The sequence below is a fragment of the Oreochromis niloticus genome, linkage group LG3 (assembly GCF_001858045.2).
Source record: "Oreochromis niloticus isolate F11D_XX linkage group LG3, O_niloticus_UMD_NMBU, whole genome shotgun sequence".
Taxonomy (NCBI): Eukaryota; Metazoa; Chordata; class Actinopteri; order Cichliformes; family Cichlidae; genus Oreochromis; species Oreochromis niloticus.
Window position 1 is genome coordinate 63,905,269 of NC_031967.2, and position 20,190 is coordinate 63,925,458.

The 20,190-nt window shown below is 42.7% G+C and overlaps 1 protein-coding gene across 1 annotated transcript; it reads left to right on the forward strand.

Annotated features, from left to right (window-relative positions):
- The first annotated feature begins 2,321 nt into the window (after positions 1-2,321).
- On the forward strand, positions 2,322-19,148 carry LOC109196632 (papilin-like). The gene is made up of 6 exons (XM_025905193.1): positions 2,322-2,661; positions 2,753-2,756; positions 3,263-3,333; positions 4,397-4,735; positions 16,240-16,341; positions 19,141-19,148. The coding sequence occupies exons 1-6, from the start codon at positions 2,322-2,324 to the stop codon at positions 19,146-19,148; spliced, it is 864 nt and encodes a 287-aa protein (XP_025760978.1).
- Positions 19,149-20,190: the final 1,042 nt, after the last annotated feature.

Below are 20,190 nucleotides of genomic sequence, written 5' to 3' on the forward strand. Positions count from 1 at the left end.
GTTCCAGTAGTGAGGGTGAGGTGTCTATGACGTGTTCAGCAGTCTGATGGCCTGTTGGAAAAAGCTGTCTCTCAGTCTGCTGGTACGGGACAGGATGCTGCAGAACCTCCTTCCTGATGGAAGTAGTCTGAACAGTTTATGGCTGGGGTGACTGGAGTCCTTGACGATCCTCCCCGCTTTCCTCAGGCACCGCTTCCTGTAGATGTCCTGGAGGAAGGGAAGCTAACCTCCAATTATCCGTTCAGCACACCGCACCACTCTCTGGAGAGCTTTGCGGTTGTAAGCGGTGCTGTTGCCGTACCAGGTGGTGATGCATCCAGTGAGGATGCTCTCAATGGCACAGCGATAGAAGGTCCTGAGGATGCGGGGGCTCATGCCGAATCTATTCAGTCTCCTGAGAAAGAAGAGGCGCTGCTGAACCTTCTTCACTGTTTTGTTTATGTGTCCTGACCACGTAAGATCCTCAGCCAGATGTACACCAAGGAAGCAGAAGCTGCTCACTCTCTCCACAGCAGCGCCGTTGATGGTGATGGGGGTGTGTACTCCTCTGCACCTCCGGAAGTCCACTATCAGCTCCTTTGTCTTTGCGACGTTGAGGGTGAGATGGTTGTCTTGACACCAGTGGGTCAGGGCGCTGACCTCCTCCCTGTAGGCCGTCTCATCACTGTTGGTGATAAGACTCACCACTTTAGTGTCATCCGCAAACTTCACAATGATGTTGGAGTTTCTAGTGGCCGTGCAGTCGTAGGTGTAAAGTGAGTACAGGAGAGGGCTCAGTACACACCCCTGTGGAGCACCAGTGTTCATTGTGATGGGGGATGAGGTGGTGCTGCCCAGTCTGACCACTTGGCGTCTGTCAGACAGGAAGTTAAGGATCAAGCTGCAGAGGGAGCTGCTCAGTCCTAGATCCTGCAGTTTCCTGTCCAGCTTTGAGGGAACGATGGTATTGAATGCTGAGCTGTAATCTACAAACGTGTCTCTCTTCTCCAGGTGTGACAGGGCAGCATGGAGTGTCAGGGCTATGGCATCATCAGTAGACCTGTTGTGGCGGTATGCGAATTGTAGAGGATCCAGTGAGTCGGGTAGTGCAGAGCAAACGAAGTCCCTGACCAGCTTCTCGAATCATTTGCTCACGATGGGGGTCAGGGCTACTGGTCGCCAGTCGTTCAATGAGGAGATGGTGGAGGATTTGGGTACAGGGACGATGGTGGCCATTTTGAAGCAGGCTGGGACTACAGACAGAGAGAGGGAAAGGTTGAAGATGTGTGTAAACACTCCAGCCAGCTGAGCCGCGCATGACTTGAGGACGTGGCCGGGAATCCCGTCCGGACCAGTAGCTTTGCGCGCGTTCACCTTCCTGAAACACTTCCGCACATCCTCCTCAGACACAGTGTGCGAACTGACATCATCTGTGGTGCGCACACTGTCCAGTCTCATGGTGTTCGCTGTGTCGAATCTAGCGTAGAATATGTTTAGATCCTCACACAGAGTGCGATTTTGTTTACAGTCTCTGAGGGTTGTCAAACTGTTACTCCACCCTGTCCCTGTACTCACGTTTGGCTGCTTTGATCATCTTCTGGAGTTGGTAATGTGCATGTTTGTAGTCCAATGTGTTCGCGGAGGCAAAAGCGGTGCTCCGTTCGGCGAGTTCCGTGCGAACATCTCTGTTAATCCAGGGTTTTTGATTTGGGAAGGATTTAACTGTTCTGGATGGGACGACATCTTCCACACATTTTCTGATAAATCCGCAGACTGAGTCTGTGTACTCATCAATGTCTTTAGCAGCCACGTGAAACATCCGCGTGATCAAAACAGTCCCGCAGCGTAGACTCCGATTGGTCCGACCAACGATGCACCGCCCTCAGGGTTGGCGCTTCCTGTTTCAGCTTCTGCCTGTAGGTGGGCAGGAGCAGGATGGAGCGGTGATCTGATTGGCCGAATGGGGCGCGAGGGAGGGCTTTGTACGCAGCCCGGAAAGAGGTGTAGCAGTGGTCAAGTAGCCGGTCTCCACGAGTGTTGAAATGGATGTGTTGGTGGAGTTTTGGTGAAACTTTCTTCAGGTTTCCTTTGTTAAAGTCCCCGGTCATGATAAATGCCGCCTCTGGGTGTGCGGTTTCCTCACTGCTGATCGCGCTGTACAGTTCCCTGAGTGCTCGGTCAGTGTCGGCTTGTGGGGAATGTAAACAGCCGTAATAATCACTGCTGTAAATTCCCTCGGTAGCCAGAATGGCCGGCACTTAACCATCAGGTACTCCAGGTCCGGTGAGCAGAAGGATTTGACCGGGTGCACGTTCGCATAATCAAACCAGCTGTTGTTGATCATGAAACACACACCACCACCTCTGCTTTTCCCAGTAAGCTCCTGTGACCTGTCCGCGCGGTGCACGGAGAACCCCAGTAGTTGTATTGCGGAGTCCGGTACCTTGTCCGATAGCCAGGTTTCTGTGAGGCAGATCACGGAGCAGTCACGCATCTCTCGCTGGAATGAGATCCGTGCCCGAAGCTCGCACAGCTTGTTCTCCAGAGACTGCACATTAGCCAGTAATAAACTGGGTAACGGTGGTCTGTTGGTAAGCCTTCTCAGTCGAATCAGAACGCCAGATCTTCTCCCTCTGCGTCAGCGTTTGCGGCCTCCAGGGCCAGAGAACAAAGGCGTCTCAGGTGAGATGAATGGGGGGTCTGCAAACAGAGGGTCCGTGTTGCAAAACTTGAACTCCGGAAAGTGATGAGAAAGTCCATCTCTTATGTCCAGTAAGGTTTGTCGGTAGTCTTGTAGTTTCTTGTAGTTTCTGAAACTTTGCATGTTTAGCATGAGGCTAAAATTCACTGGTGACCTGCTGGATGTTCAGAGGTTCATTAAATCCAACATGACTAAAAACTCAAATGTCAAAGGAAATAAACAAAATATTTAATGTCAATCATTCTGATCATAATTGTACTTTGACCTTTAACCTCTCTGCTCTGTGTTGTTTCCTCTTTCAGGTCAGAAAAAAATCACAGCTGAGTCTGGACAGGACGTCACTCTGACATGTCGAGCTCCAAACAACAACATCAAATCTGTACATTGGAGCAGAGCTGACCTGACAGATGAATATGTGCTTTTTTACCAAAAAGGACAGTTTGTTCCAGAGTACCAGCATCCATCTTTTAAGAACCGGGTGGATCTGCAGGACAGACAGATGAAGGATGGAGACGTGTCTTTGATTCTGAAGGATGTGACGAATAATGATGCTGGAACATACGAGTGTCGTGTTGTTAGCAGAACAAAGCACGGGAGGAGAGACGTCAGTACTGAACCCATCAGCATCATCCACCTTCATGTTGTTCCTCCAGGTGAGTGAGTAGAGTTGAGTGTGTGTGTGATCAGAGCTGAAGCTGCTTCCTGGTTGTTGATGTTTGTTTATTGTATGGATGAGCTGGTTGAAGTGGTCACATGACTGCATCAAATGACCTAAATGTGTCATTGTTTTCAATTGTTTTCATCATTGTTTTCGTTTTCAATCGAAAATGTGTAAGTGTGGACGTAGCCTTAGAGACCAAAGGTTGGATCAGAGCAGCTGAAAGGACACATCTATGAATGCAGTCAGAGACTTTCTCACAACCTCACACTTCATCTGATCAGGTTTAGACTCAGGTTCTCTGTTAGTCACTGAGATTACAGATTCACACATGTATAATAATGTAGATCAGCAGTGACAATAACACACAAACGTCTGCAGTAACTGTGTCAGTCTGCTCCACTTTGCTGTTTGTGTCGCCAGGTCAGATGAAGCTGTTAGAAACCAGAAGTTCAGAAGAATTATTTTCATATTGATTCAGTTTGTCTGTGTGTGTGAAGGCATCATCAGGGTAGATGGAGTCTGTGTGAGCTCAATGTCTCTCACTGTAATCTAGAGCTGGGCGATGAAATGATGAAGCTCATTATTGAGAAATAACTTTTCCTCAGTAGAAACAAGAAACATACTCAATAGAAAGTCAATAGAATTTATTCCCTCTTTGTTTTGACAGGTAACATTAGAGTTCAGTAACAATGAAAATAGCATCACTCTAAACCAATCACATGGCAGGAACAGAGTTCGAGTCACATCAGGTTAGACTGAAGCTGAGTGTAGGAGGAGCAGCGACAGCTGCACATGTGCAGATGCTGCTGCAGTCACACACACCAGTGTGACAGGAGTGTGAGAGAGATTAAAGAGAAAGAGACAACAGAGCATGCTATGAAGACTTGACTTTAAAACATTTAAATAGCTGCTCGATGTTCAGAGCTTCATTAAACCCAACATGACAGAAAACTCAAATGTCAACAGAAATAAACAAAATATTTAAAGTCAATCATTCTGATAATCATTGTACTTTGACGTTTAACCTCTCTGCTCTGTGTTGTTTCTTCTTTCAGAGAAGAAAACCATCAAAGTTAAGTCTGGACAGGACGTCACTCTGACATGTCGAGCTTCAAACAACAAGATCAAATCTGTACATTGGAGCAGAGCTGACCTGACAGATGGATATGTTCTTTTGTATCAGGATGGTCAGTTTGTTCCAGATCACCAGCATCCATCTTTTAAGAACCGGGTGGATCTCCAGGACAGACAGATGAAGGATGGAGACGTGTCTTTGATTCTGAACAATGTGAAGATTAATGATGCTGGAACATACGGGTGTCGTGTTTTCATTGAAGAAACACGCTCATGGAAGAACAGCATCATCATCCACCTGACTGTTGTTGATCCTCCAGGTGAGTGAGTAGAGTTGAGTGTGTGTGTGATCAGAGGTGAAGCTGCTTCCTGGTTGTTGATGTGTGTTTGTTGTATGGATGAGCTGGTGGATGTCAGAGGTAGACAGATGTTTCTCCAGCTGTTGTCTTTGTGGCTGGTAGTCTAGAGTTGTAGAGCAGCATTGTTTGGGTAAGGTTAGAGCAGAAACAAAGACATTTATGAATCAGTCTCTTCTTCTCTTGCTCTCTAACTCGTCTATAAACATGTGTGGGGAAACTCAATGCACCCGCAGGAGGCACCTTTAGGGTCGGGTGCAATGTGTGCCACGTGGCAGCTATGAGTGGAGGCCCCTTGCAGACCAATCCCTGGCTAATTAGACTAGCAATTGGGACATGGAATCTCACCTCTCTGTTAGGGAAGGAGCCTTTATTAGTGCATGAGGTCGAGATTTCCTGGCTAGACATAGTCGGGCTCACCTCAATGTATGGCTTGGGCTCTAGAACCAGTCAAATGGAGAGGCGCTGGACTCTGTCTCAGTCTGGAGTTGCCCTTGGTGAGTGGCGGCGGGCTGGGGTGCGTACCGTAGTATCCCCTCAGCATGCTTCCTATACGTTGAGGCTTCTACCGCTGGATGAGATAATTTGGTCCCTGTGCCTTCCGGCTGGGGAATGAGTCCATTGCGTTTTTCCTTTTCAGTCATCTCTCTGAATTGAATCGTACTTGCTTCCACAGCATGTCTTTATCCTGTTTTCCTTCTTTCACCCCAACTGGTCACAGCACATGGCCGTCCCTGAGCCTGGCTCTGCCGGAGGTTTCTTCCCATTAAAAGGAAGTTTTTCCTTCCCACTGTCACCAAAGTGCTTGCTCATAGGGGGTCATATGACTGTTGGGTTTTTCTCTGTATCTATTATTTTAGAATAACACAACTGTTGTTGTGATTTGGTGCTGTATAAATAAATTTGAATTGAATTGAATTGAATTGAATTGAATTGAAATGAACTGAATTGAATTGAACTGAATTGAAGATGCTGCTGCCTCCATTATGCTTCAGGCCTGAAATGCAGACTTACAGAAAGTGTCCTTAAAGGGCTCAAAACATCTGTCATTACTTTCTATGTGACAGCAGGACAGCACTGATCCCTCACTCAGTGGACCATGTTCACAGTCTTATCACAGTTTTCTGTTCCACTCAAATGTGTGAAACAGAGATTTTTATCTGAGCCTGTTTAAAAAAGAAAACATTAAAGCCATTACAATCATCTAACATGATGATACAAACACACGTTTCAGTTGTGATCATTTAAATGATTTAACCAATGCAGTGATGCCATTTGATTACTCGTTTTTTAAGCTTCATTGCCATAATTTGTGACATAAAGGGAAAACAAAAACAGGCCTAAAGGAAAACTTTGTCTAATCGCTATGTGCAAACTTATCTTAAAATACCATGTTTATATAAGACGCTGATGACTCTTAAAAATAATATAAAACAATCTTCAATCGAAATTGAAGACACAATTAGGAATTCTAGGATATGAAGCTTTGTTAAACAAATGCAAACAGTAATTTCCATTCCATATTTTTGTCATAAAATTAATATTGTTGGATGAAACTACGCCTTTAATGTTAATCCCTGCCTGATATGTCTGAAATGTACAGAGTGGCAATAAAAAAAAAAAAAAGAAGTTACAAAGTTTTTTTAAGGTCTGTTTACAGATACAAGGCAAAAAACTATGTGTGAAACTCTGCGCTCAAGTTTCCTGTTTGTGTGCCAGTTTCAACTTACGAGTATGAATTTTGAGCTGATTTGTCTTCCTTCAGCTGATTGGTCAATGTCATGTCAATCACAAATGTAACAATCCAATCAGAGGAGATCTGCATGTCTGTGGATTTTACCATAAATGAAGGAGAAAAAAGAAAGCACTGCAAGGATTTCATGTTCTTATGTGACTTCAGATTAGTCAGTGTTACTACAGTATGTCAATGAAAAAAAAAACTGTGCATTCAGACAAATGAGGTTGAGCTGAAAAGAATGATACATGCAAGATAAGGAAAACAAAACAAACTGAAGGTAAATGTAAAAAAAAGTAGTCAAAAATGGTCAGTCATATTTTGGACTCATTGGGTCACTGGTGACCTGCTGGATGTTCAGAGGTTCATTAAATCCAACATGACTAAAAACTCAAATGTCAAAGGAAATAAACAAAATATTTAAAGTCAATCATTCTGATCATAATTGTACTTTGACCTTTAACCTCTCTGCTCTGTGTTGTTTCCTCTTTCAGACCAGAAAATCATCACAGCTGAGTCTGGACAGGACGTCACTCTGACATGTCGAGCTCCAAACAACAACATCAGAGTTGTAGTTTGGGGCAGAGCTGACCTGGGAGACAAATATGTGCTTTTGTACCAGGATAAGCAGTTTGTTCCAGATAGCCAGCATCCATCTTTTAATAACCGGGTGGATCTGCAGGACAGACAGATGAAGGATGGAGACGTGTCTTTGATTCTGAAGGATGTGACGATTAATGATGCTGCAAGATACAAGTGTCATGTCCTTGTGAATGAAACAGACTCATGGAAACTCGTCAGCATCATCCACCTGAGGGTTTCCCCAGGTGAGTGAGTGATGGTCCTACAGTCCAACGAGCATATTTAACTCTTTGAAGAATTATATTAACCACATTTATACAATATTAATATAATAATAAAATCACTTTAGTACATGAGGATGCAAATATTTTAATATGAATTCTAATAACAATGAACCTACTTATCATGACTTTGTTATGTAGCACACCTGCAGTATAGGAGAAATTTCTGACGCTTAAATGATTTGATTTGCATCAGCAAATTACAAGTTTGAGCACTGGACCTCTCTGTGAAATCACAGCCCACACACAAAAGATGACCCTGTGTAACTCCAGGGCTCCAACAAACAATAGAGAAATATTATATTCGTGTTTTCAAGTTTGTTTCTCTCTCGTTCTCTTCAGAAACCACGAACACTGAAGAAAACACAAAGTTTACAAAGTAAATGTCTTTGATCTCATCAAAGTCTCACATGTTATTGTCCATAAACAGTCATGAGCAGAACAGGAAAAATGCAATGTTATTGATATTACTGAAAATGTCCTCTTATTACCAATGAAGAACATGTACACAACATTATATGAACAATATAAATGAAAACCATTGCTGTGTGCACCTCTTGGACCACATGCAGAATAACATTACTATTGTGGCTGTAGCTGCATCTGTAGCTCCGTATTCATAGTTCTGACCCACAATGCCATAGTTGTGCTCTCAACTAAACTCTGGTCATGTGAGCATTACAAACTCTACCTCAAATAAACTTTACTTTAAAACTTTAACAAACCCTTATTTTGTAATAACATTTATTAGACATGTTTTCAATCTGTTGTGGGAACTGCCGGCTTGAGTGTGGCTGGGTGCTGTGTGAGGAGTGATGTGTGTGTGAGCATGTGCGTGAAAAACGCGGTGAGCGAAGAAGAATGTCACGGGTAGCAGTGTTCCAGTGGCCTACAGCCTATGCAGTGTGTTTTGAAATGTGCAGTACTGTTATTAAAGCCTCATGTCTTCAGTACTCCTGAGTGTCTCAGCGGATTTCTGTCAGCCTCACTACTCCACAAAAGTAAAAGGAGTTAACCCCGAAGGAGGACAAAACTTTGGCCCTGGAGGAAGCATCTCCACTTGCCTCTCCCGACCACGGTCAGGGGAGCGACGGCGAGGAATGGTTAACAAATCAATGCTACACTTTTTTATTATTTATCCAATAAACAAATTGACTAAATTAAAAATAAATCTATCACAGAAACATATGAAACAAACAACTGTCTCAGGGACAGTTACACCCTGGATTGGGCCATTTTATACCCCAACATTAACAAGTATTATTATGACTGTCTTCTTCTGGAAGCAACATGTCAGTCCTGCTGACTCCCGACGAGTCTTCTTCTCCCTTCACGTCCAACTTCACCTCGTATCTGCTCCTTTCCCTGGAAGAGAACAGAAAAGAGAAAACAAGGAGAAAATTCCTGCCTAGCTTTGATTAATAATATTATCCTACTGATTATATTTATTATCAAAGTTCGTGACATTCTGTTCAGACTCCCTTTGCCCAGAAAATATCATCCTGACTGTTAACCAGTGTGATGTGTAAGCATGTTGTAAAAACCATTATCACAATATTTCACTTTCATAGCGCTGAATGGATCTGACTCTTAAAAACACGTAGTGCCAAGTCTTTAATGAGCACATCACAATGTGTATATACAAACCATAAAAAACTAATTATTTTTTATTATTTTAGTCCTAACACTATGCACAACTGAACTCAACCAGATGTGTTCTGCACAAAACAGATAAACTGTATTTTCACATGACACTTGAATAACACAAAGTTAGTATAGCTTAGGTTGATGAAAATCCAATATGTGATTGAAATGAGATTAGATGTAATGTTTAAATTTCCAGATCATTAAATCCAACATGACTAAAAACTCAAATGTCAAAGGAAATAAACAAAATATTTAAAGTCAATCATTCTGATTATAATTGTACTTTGACCTTTAACCTCTCTGCTCTGTGTTGTTTCCTCTTTCAGACCAGAAAAATATCACAGCTGAGTCTGGACAGGACGTCACTCTGACATGTCGAGCTCCAAATAACAACTTCAGAGATGTAGAGTGGAGCAGAGATGACTTGACATCAGACCATGTATTCTTGTACCAGGATGGTCACTTTCTTCTAGACAGCCAGCATCCATCTTTTATGAACCGGGTGGATCTGCAGGACAGACAGATGAAGGATGGAGACGTGTCTTTGATTCTGAAGGATGTGACGATTAATGATGCTGGAACATATAAGTGTCGTGTTGTCCAGCGAGTGAGAGGACCTATGACTCTAATCAGCATCATCCACCTTCATGTTGATCCTCCAGGTGAGTGAGTAGAGTTGAGTGTGTGTGATCAGAGGTGAAGCTGCTTCCTGCTTGTTGATGTTTGTTTCTAAAGATGTTGTTGATGAGACTTTGTAGAAAGCAGCTGGTCTGAGTGATGTGATCAGAGTGCAGTAGATAATGTCTGACAGCAGTTTGAAGAGGAAATGGATTCTGTTCTGTTCTTCACTCATCACCTACCTGACAGCTGACACCTCACACCTGTTTCTCACCTGCAGGTCACACAGGAGGACACACAGAGGATGGAGGGAAGGAGGAAGAAGTGAAAAAGGAAGAAGGGAAGAAGGAAGAGGGAAAGAAGGAGGAAGGAAAGAAGGAAGAAGGGAAGAAAAATGAAGGGAAGAAGGAAGAAGGAAAGAAGGAAGAAGGAAAGAAGGATGAGGGGAAGAAGGAAGAAGGGAAGAAAGATGAAGGGAAGAAGGAAGAAGGAAAGAAGGATGAGGGGAAGAAGGAAGAAGGGAAGAAAGATGAAGGGAAGAAGGAAGAAGGAAAGAAGGAACAAGGAAAGAAGGATGATGTGAAGAAGGAAGAAGGGAAGAAGGAAGAAGGAAAGAAGGAGGAAGGAAAGAAGGAACAAGGGAAGAAAGATGAAGGGAAGAAGGAAGAAGGAAAGAAGGAACAAGGAAAGAAGGATGATGTGAAGAAGGAAGAAGGAAAGAAGGAACAAGGAAAGAAGGATGATGTGAAGAAGGAAGAAGGGAAGAAGGAAGAAGGAAAGAAGGATGAAAGGAAGAAACATGAACTTAAAACAGAAAATGGCAGAAAGGGTGAAGGGGAGAAGGATGAATCTATTGCACTGCAAGTTTTACCTCTGCTTCTTGTTGCTGCTGTTAGTGTTTTTTTCCTCATCTAAAAAACAAACAAACAAAAAAAAAACAACAGAAGCAGAGACATCTGATCTCATTACTACTTCAGTCTCAGCTTACTGCAGGTTTCCCCAACATGGAAAAAAGAGCTTTGTTATCCAACCCTGAAACACCACCAAGTTATTAGTTCATTTATGTGGATGACACCTGGGTGAAAGTCAAATCTCAGGATGTACCACATCAAATTCACCAGGGAGGATATGAAATATCTCAGAGGGGTCAAGAGCTGAACTCTGAGTCTCCTGCTGCTGATCCAAACTCTGTGTTGACACTAAAAGTGACGAACATGCTGGTCATCATCTTCAGACCTCCCAGCAGAACTGTGGGTCAAATGATCTGAAGACACACAGAAATGAACTTTCCTGTGCTGCCTGTCAGTGACTCTGAACTACAGTTTATTCATCTTCAGGATGTCGATTAACATAAAGTTTTACAAAGATGTATGAATTAGTGCTTTCAGCATTAATCTCTTTAAAATGACGTTAACACCATAACAGCATTGACGCAGCAAATCTCTGTTAGTGAGTTACCACGTATCACCTGCACAGTGTCAACGCTTTATGTAGCTAACTGCGTTAACGAGCTAACTGCCCTAACTCGTTGATGCTGTGCAACTTCACACACGAGGTGATCCATGGTAACTTGCTAATGGAGATTTGCCTCATGGCTCATGGTTCAGCTACAACCGAATGACGATCTGCAAGGTTGACATTGAGGTTTTTATTGAGAATTTAATCTTTTTTTGTGAAATTAAAATTTGATTCCAAGGAGACAAAGAAGTTTGGGTGGTTCAAGTCTTTTGCACAGTACTGTGTGATTTTTCATAATATAACAACAAACATCACATGTGGTCAAAGTGTCTGCAAATCACAAACTTGCCTCAACTCTTCCAAACCATCCCAGCAGTTTGTCAGTTACCATAACAACAGAAAAAAGAAAAGCACCTAAATTTGCCCAGAGACCTTAATTAAGGTTCCAAGCATCCGCAAAGATAAACATCATATAAACAAAAAATTCCAGCAGCTATATTCAACGTCCTCAGATCTGATACATTAATTGTCCAGGAAACTCGTGTTTTTATAGCTTAGATCATTTTTGTTTTTTTGTTTAGTGTTTATGGGTCTTTATTTTCTTGTTCCTGATGTGAGTTCCTGTCATGGTACTTTATGTCTTTAGTTCTGTGCTCCCATTCAACAGTTCTTTAGGATGTTGTGTGTATTTTGGGTTTGTGACTTAATTTAATTTTGGGTTGTTTGATTTTCTGTTAGCGCTGAATTGAGTTCTGCTTATCTTTTCCTGGAAGAGTTTCCTGTTGATTAAGATTCTTTGTTCCTGACCTGCAGTGGTTTTGTACTTTGAGAGGTCAGCTTTAAACCTCCCCTTGAGTTATTTTTTTTCTCCTGAATCTTGCATTTAGGCTGCATCTCCTACCTACCAAACAATCTTGGATGAATCCTGAAGTGTTAGAGTGAACTCCTCATCCTCTCCTTCAGTCTGAACCAGGAAGTGATGTCAGCACAGAACAGAGTTTTTCCTCTTTAACTGAATGTTGTAGGTGAAACTTTTAGAGGACACCAGTCAGCTGCTCTGTGATTCTACAGCCTGTGATTCCAGTTTTTACAGATCCAAGAAGATCTGAGGCCGACTCAATGATCTGCTGTGAGAACACACTCACATGTGACAGAAACCCTCAGAGACACAAAGTAACATTTTAGTGTTTTGTAATAAAGTAACACACTGACACTGATCACAGCTTCACTTTCTCTGAAAGCAGCTTTGAGCAGCAATCAGCAGGATTCTGGTGAACAGCTGTTCAGGTTTAGGACGGAGCTCAGACGATCCTGGTCACACTGAGCACTGACTGTTTGCTCATCTGGGCTGATTTTACCACCTTGTGTGTCGCCAGTAGTAATGATGCAAAAGCAGATCTGCAGATATTTTAACTCCAAGTAACTTTTCAGTCCTGAAGATGTTTCACTTTGTCAAAGAGACAAAGGAAGAAAGTTGCTCTTCTGCTGTAAACAGTCTTTACTTCAAAATACTCTAAATGTAGATACTTTTTCAGATAATCATTTTATTTTTTCAGATTTGTACATGATCAGTGTTGATAAAAACAGCCTGAAATAACAAACCTGCCGCTGTCATGTTTCCTTCTGTACATATATATCTGTGTGTGTATTTACAGAATAATGGATTGCATTTATATAGCGCTTTTGTAGACACTCAAAGCGCTTTACAATTCCACTATTCATTCACTCTCACATTCACACACTGGTGGATGCAAGCTGCAGTTGTAGCCACAGCTGCCCTGGGGCAGACTGACAGAAGTGAGGCTGGCATATCGCGCCATCAGCCCCTCTGGCCATCACCAGTAGGCAGTAGGTGAAGTCTCTTGCCCAAGGACGCAACAGCCACGACAGATAGAGCTGGAGATCGAACCGGTAACCTTCCGGTTACAAGTTTGAACCACAGTGCCCCACAAGGTTCATAAGGTATATAAGAAGGTACATAATTCATATATTAACATTATGTACTGTGTGGAGTGGAGATAGAAAACCCATAATGTAGACTCTCAGAATAATTCTCAACAGGCAGCTTTTTTTTGTCATTTTTTAATGGTAAACATGTTGTTTACGAAGTGTTTTGATAACCATCTGCATTAAGTGTACACACCAAGGACAGATGTATAGTGAAGATGTCAGCTCTAACGTTTTATAAACCTTTTAATATTCAAAGATCATACGTTTCAGATGAGACATTTTACATTGTTCCTTCATTCACAATGTTTTGAAGACAAAATAAATGTCATTTTGGGGAAAAATTATTCTGTGTAATTTTATTCTTTCTCAGAATGCCCTGATTTAATGTCCGGTCATTAATGTTCCCAATCACTTTGTCTCTGCTACCATTAATGGAGGTGCCATTTGAGCGCAATGACTTTAACATTTCTTTAATCAATGACGATCTAGCTTCATGAAGAGCTTTTATATAAAGCAGGAAAACTATTTTTCCAGGCAAAATGGGAGCAGGCACAGTCTTTCAGGGGATGGGTATTTGAAGGGATGACAAGATAACGAAGGGGAAGCTGCAAAGAGACATGGAAGACTGCATCTCTGCTGCTCCATTCAAAATCGGATGGGTACCATCTCTTCTTACAAGACCAGATTTATCCCAGAAAGTTTCCCAATTTTCTATAAAGCCCACATCTTTTCTTGGAGGACTAAATAAACATCTCAAACACTGAGAAGGAAAGTGCAGCAGGGACAGGTATAGAGGCCATGTTTCTAATCAATCGGCTACGAGCTAAACTAAGCTAGCAGATCTCTGAAGACACAGTGAGTGAATCAAAAGAGGATGTAGGTGGCATAGAGCATGTGAAGATTAGACTAGGAAATAAGACATTATCTAAAAGATTTAACTAAAGTAGCAAAGCATATAACCTACACAAAAACACCACTGTGTGTTGTAAGAGGTACAGAAAGTGATACTCTATGACAGAGAGAGCAATCACCAAGTGACAGCACCAGCCCAAGCATACCAAGCCAAAATGTCTTGGTAAAGCATTAACCCTAGAACACTATCGCTATAAATAGTAACACGATCACTAGTGCCGGGTGATTTTTACCCGATATAATATAACCAATAAAAAGTAATCAAATATATCAAAATATGACAACACATGACAAATTAGAGTGGTCGTCTTTTACTTTCAACTGTGCCATGTCTAACAAAATGAAAAATAAACCTCCTAAAACAAAATAATGACTCTGGAAAGCTGGTCTTTGGTCCACCCATTCCTGGGACATTTGAGACTTCCGTGGTGAAGGCACAGGCTCCTCGACACACAAACAGCTGGAGGAGGGAGAAATCATGTAAATGTATTTTCTCGGGTATAAATCACCCGGCGATAGTGTTCTAGGGTTAAGAGTTGTGCCCAGCTCATGAAAAACAACCCCACACCATAACCCCCCCCCCACCACCAAATTTTAGACTTGGCACAATGCAGTAAGTCAAGTACCATTCTCCTGGAAACTACAAAACCCAGACTTTTCCATCAGGTTACCAAACTTAGAAGCACGGCCCGTTACTTCAGAGAGCACATCTTTGCTGTTTACTGGCGAAGTGCTTAACGTCACTGCATCCAATGCTTTCTATCTCACATGGTGATCTAAGGCTTTTAATGCAGCTGCTCAGCCATTTCTCCTCCTAGAAGAATGGGTTTTATTTTATTTTCTTCTTCTCTCTTAAAAAGTGTGTGTAAGAAAGGTTTCCTGTGTGAGAGGTACTAGATGTAAGCTATGTAAAAATCCAACAGGTGGCAGCAGAGGAGCCTCAGTTTCACCACCAAGATCCAAGGTCATTCCAGATTAGGGCTGCTGGGTAGACAACGTGGTACAGTGACAGGGTTGCTGGTCCGATGTGAGGGGGGGAGGCTGGTTGCCTTCCTTAGATTTTATAGGAACAGGAAATTCAAGATGCAGCTCAAAATGTCTGTCATACAGCAGGACATCACTGATCCCTCAGGGCTCACTCAATCAACCAGGTTCACAGTCTGATCGCATTTTCCTGGTAAGAAGGGGTGAGAAACAGAAATTGTATCTAAACTAGAATTTTTTAAAAGCCATTACAATCATCTAACATGATGATACAAAGGCACATATCAGGTATGATCATTGGATTTACCTAATGCAGGGATGTCATGAAATTATGCTTTTTTTTATATTCTCTACTATCGTTTGTGACACAAAGTAAAACAAAAACTTCTTGAAGTCTGGTTCTTAAACAGCCCTTTTCTGCTCTGAGCACTCAAAGTGTTTTGTCTAAAACGCTTTGTCTACTTGCACCAACTTAAGTTATCATCTCAGCTTTCTATAAAGAGCTGATGATTCTTAAAATTCTTAAAATAATATAAAATAATTTCTGAATCCAAAGTGCTGAACAACCTTGAATGACACTAAAGCTTTTAACCAGTGTATATTTGTTATAATCAGTCATGTCCAAAACCAAATGACTGTTATTATATATGGTTCAGTCACAAAACCAGATTATTCCTCATTAATTTAAGAAAATAAGAGTCCTGATTTTGACCTCTTAGGTACAAATATTTTGGCATCATTATTTAAAGACTGGCTGCTCTCCAGTTTTCTTCATTTCTGCGTTTGCATTGGAGGACACTGGTCCAGCCCACCAACTGGGTCTCTCTCTCTGACTCTTAAGTGTGGAGTTACAAAGCTGTTCTCTCACTCAGGGACTTTCAGCTTCATCTGAACCTCAAAATGTCATATAGTCTAATCTGAAGCTCAGATTCGAATGTTAATACAGAAACACAGAAATGTCTGCTGGAACTGCATCACTCTGCTCCACTTTGTTTTTCAGCATCCTCATTTTCGTCTCTGCAGGTGAGATTAACTGTTAGAAATTGTTTATCTCTGAGGTAAATAACTGAAGAGTATCAGCCTGTTTACATGTTAATACATTTTGCATGTTTAGCATGAGGCTAAAATTCCCCCTCAGTGGGTCACTGGTGACCTGCTGGATGTTCAGAGGTTCATTAAATCCAACATGACTAAAAACTCAAATGTCAAAGGAAATAAACAAAATATTTAATGTCAATCATTCTGATCATAATTGTACTTTGAGCTTTAACCTCTCTGCTCTGTGTTGTTTCTTCTTTCAGGTCAGAAAAGCATCACAGCTGAGTCTGGACAGGACGTCACTCTGACATGTCGAGCTCCAAACAACAACATCAGATCTGTACACTGGAGCAGAGATGACCTGGGTGATAAATATGTGCTTTTGTATCGGGGTGGACAGTTTGTTCCAGATCACCAGCATCCATCTTTTAAGAACCGGGTGGATCTGCAGGACAGACAGATGAAGGATGGAGACGTGTCTTTGATTCTAAGAAATGTGTCGATTGCTGATATTGGAACATACGAGTGTCATGTTTACGTGACAGAAAGAAACTCATGGGAGATCATCAGCAACACCGCCCTGAGTGTTGTTGTTTGTCAAGGTGGGTGAGTCGATTTGAGTGTGTGTGTGATCAGAGGGGAAGCTGCTTCCTGGTTGTTGATATTTGTTTCTAAAGATGTTGAGCCACAGCTGCCCTGGGGCGCACTGACAGAGGTGAGGCTGCCGGACACTGGCGCCCCCGGGCCCTCTGACCACCAGCGTAAGCAACGGGTGAAGTGTCTTGCCCAAGGACACAATGACCGAGACTGTCCAAGCCGGGGCTCAAACCGGCAACCTTCCGATTACAAGACGAACTGCCAACTCTTGAGCCACGATCACCCATTGCAAACTCAAACTTCATCCCCTGCTTGCAGTCCTTTAATTGAAATGACACAACCTCCCATTGTAAAACACCTATGGTGTCATAAAAGTTAAAAAACAGTGTATGCGTGTGCGAGCACCTGTGTGTGTATGTAGGGCATAGATGGCTTCTTTCACTCCTCTTTTCAAACCATCCTCTCTGTCCAAAACGTGAACGTTGGCATCCTCGAATGAGTGACCTTTGTCCTTTAGATGCAGATGAACTGCTGAGTCTTGTCCTGTGGAGGTAGCTCTTCTATGTTGTGCCATGCGCTTGTGAAGTGGCTGTTTGGTCTCTCCAATGTAGAGGTCTGGGCATTCCTCGCTGCACTGTACAGCATACACCACATTGTTCAGTCTGTGTTTAGGAGTTTTGTCTTTTGGGTGAACCAGTTTCTGTCTGAGTGTGTTGCTGGGTCTGAAGTACACTGGGATGTCGTGCTTGGAGAAAACTCTCCTGAGTTTCTCTGATACACCGGCTACATAGGGGATGACAATGTTGTTGCGTTTGTCTTTCTTATCCTCCCTTGCTGGTGTCTGATCTTCTTTTCTGTGCATCTTTGCTGACTTTATGAACGCCCAGTTAGGATAGACACATGTTTTAAGTGCTTCCTTTACATGTGTGTGTTCCTTCTTTTTTCCCTCAGGCTTAGAGGGAACATGTTCTGCCCGGTGGTGTAGGGTCCTAATTACTCCAAGTTTGTGTTCCAGAGGGTGATGGGAGTCAAAGAGGAGGTACTGGTCCGTATGTGTGGTCTTCAGGTAAACTTCAATGTTGAGGTTGCCATTCTCTTTAATGTGCACAGCGCAGTCCAGGAAAGGCAAGCAGTTGTCCTTTGTGTCTTCCCTGGTGAACTTGATGTTTTTATCCACGGCGTTAATGTGCGCAGTGAAGGATTCCACTTCTTGTGTTTTGATTTTGACCCAGGTGTCGTCTACATATCTGTACCAGTGGCTGGGTACTCTCCCTTTAAAAGAGCCAAGAGCCTTCCTTTCCACTTCCTCCATGTAAAGGTTTTCTACAATAGGGGTGTTAAAGGAAATTTGTATCCATTTATATTACTCTACCTCTGTTTTATAAAGTGTTTGTACTCTTATAGTGTTTAGCTTCATTTAAACTTAGAGTGTGTGTGTGTCTGACATTTGTAGACTAGTATGATTGAAACCATATGAAGGAAGTTGCTTAACTGAAACTAGGAATGTTAGCTTAAAAGGAAAGATAGAGCATATCATGTTAAGGTCAAAGAACTCACACATCCTGTTCCCAAATCAGGAGATGTTTTCTTACTTTCTCACTCTGTATGCTCCACCTAAAAATGCTGTGTAAGCTGTTTCACAATATAAATAAAGAACAAGCGGACCCCTAGTTGCGAATCCTCCGAGACATGCCTCTGCACAGCGACGTGCAGAGGCATGCCAGGGTACCGCCCATTTACATGTCATATCGCTGAGTCTGTCTTTCTTGCCTCCTGAGTTTTCTTTAACAAGGGGACACAGGGGAGCCCATGTAACAGCCATGTTTTGTCTGTAGAAACCCTCGTGGTATTTGAAATATGTAATGGTGAGGCAGAGGTCTAACAATGTGCAAATCGGATAGGGTGTGAAGTTGGTCCTATCTTCCAAAGAGCTGTCTTCTTGTAATCATTTTCTGACAGTCTCCACTGCCTCTGTAGTGGGTATGCAAGTGAAGAGAGAGACTACATCAAAGGACACCATGGTTTCATCTGGATCCAAGGTAAGTTTCTGGACCTTGTTATGTGCAAGGTCCAGAAACAATGGGTGCAAGCCTTTGACCACAAACTTAGTCACTGCTCGGTGACATTCATCCTGGCCTGAAAGGAGACACTACCAGTAGACTGCAGAGAGAACTGCCAGCATCTGAGCCAGCCCGACTCTGTCTCTCTCATCATGGTCACCTAAATGCACAGTAATGGCAGGTTTTGTAATAAGGCAGTTTGCTCTAACATAATATGCACTGTTAGTTGATTATTTACCTGCCGCATTAACGGGAGAAGATGTACAAACATTACCGCTGCTGCTGAGTTCAGATTCACGAGTCCGGAGCGGAATTAAAAACACAACATTCATTTAAGGTCATCGCGTGTTTTGTGAGCAAATGCTTTTGCAGATTTGCAGTGTTTCCTCCCTTAAATGAAATATCTACTTTGCAGGTATTGCAAGTTGCCCTGTTGTCATCCGTTCTCGTAAAGTATAACCAAACTTTTGAGCATTTGAGCCGCTTACGCGCCGTGTTTCCTGTCAGGTAAATGACGAACCGCAACGTGGTGATGTCATTCGGGGCGACTGGAATCGATAAGGGAATCGTTTGCAAAAATGGCAAACAATTCCAAGGAATTGAAACAGTGGGCACCGGTTCTCAACAAGAACCGGTTTTCGATACCCATCCCTACCCTCACATAGAAGAAGTAATCTGATTGGCATGGTGGTATGTTTGAAGCAGGTCCCTTGTGTAGCGCTGGAACCCAGTCACAATGTTTCATCCATTTCATAGGATCCGATAGCATCCGATGCACGAGTTGCCTCGTGTTGCTTTCAGGTTGGGAAAGAATGAAAAGATAACCCCTTTTTAAGCTAATTTTCTTGCTGGTCATGCAATCAAACATTGCAGCCGACCACACAGCAAGAACGAACCATGGCTGTTGTGTGTACCTTCACTCCTTTTTTGCTTGCGCTTTGTTTGGACCTGGAAAATGGCGCATCAGACCAAAATCCTTTCCACGCCCACCCCCGTGACATCACGCTCCAAAGCCCTATCTCTATACAACACAGGTGAGCCCAAAAAGGGCAGGAAGTAATGTTCCTTGAGCAGACAAAGGCTGTGTCCCAATTTAGCAAACGCACACTTCGAGTACGCATATTGAGACCTCTGACGTCATAGTGATGCGACAACGGCTGTCCCAATTCTAAGTGTACTTCAAATGCATACCCAAAATGCACTGTCGATTTCCCCAAATATCAAGCGTGGTCCGATGCATGCTTCGTGGTCCCATATATTCCACAATTCATAGCGCGACGGTGGGTTTGGATAATTCTGCCGCAAAATACAGCAGACGGCAGAAGTGGAGCTGTGGAAAAGTGAACTTTTAAAAGTAAGTACTGCATATCATGTCACTTATTTATCTCCAAAAGTTGATTCTGTTCATCTGGACATAGCGCTTTCTGGGAGAAACGTTTCATCATTCATCCAAGTGACTTCTTCAGTCTCAGCTGACTGCAGGTTTCCCCAATTTTATAAACAGTACATTTGCATAATGACTGAAACCAGCCCACTGAAGGAAAAAAAGGGCTGTGA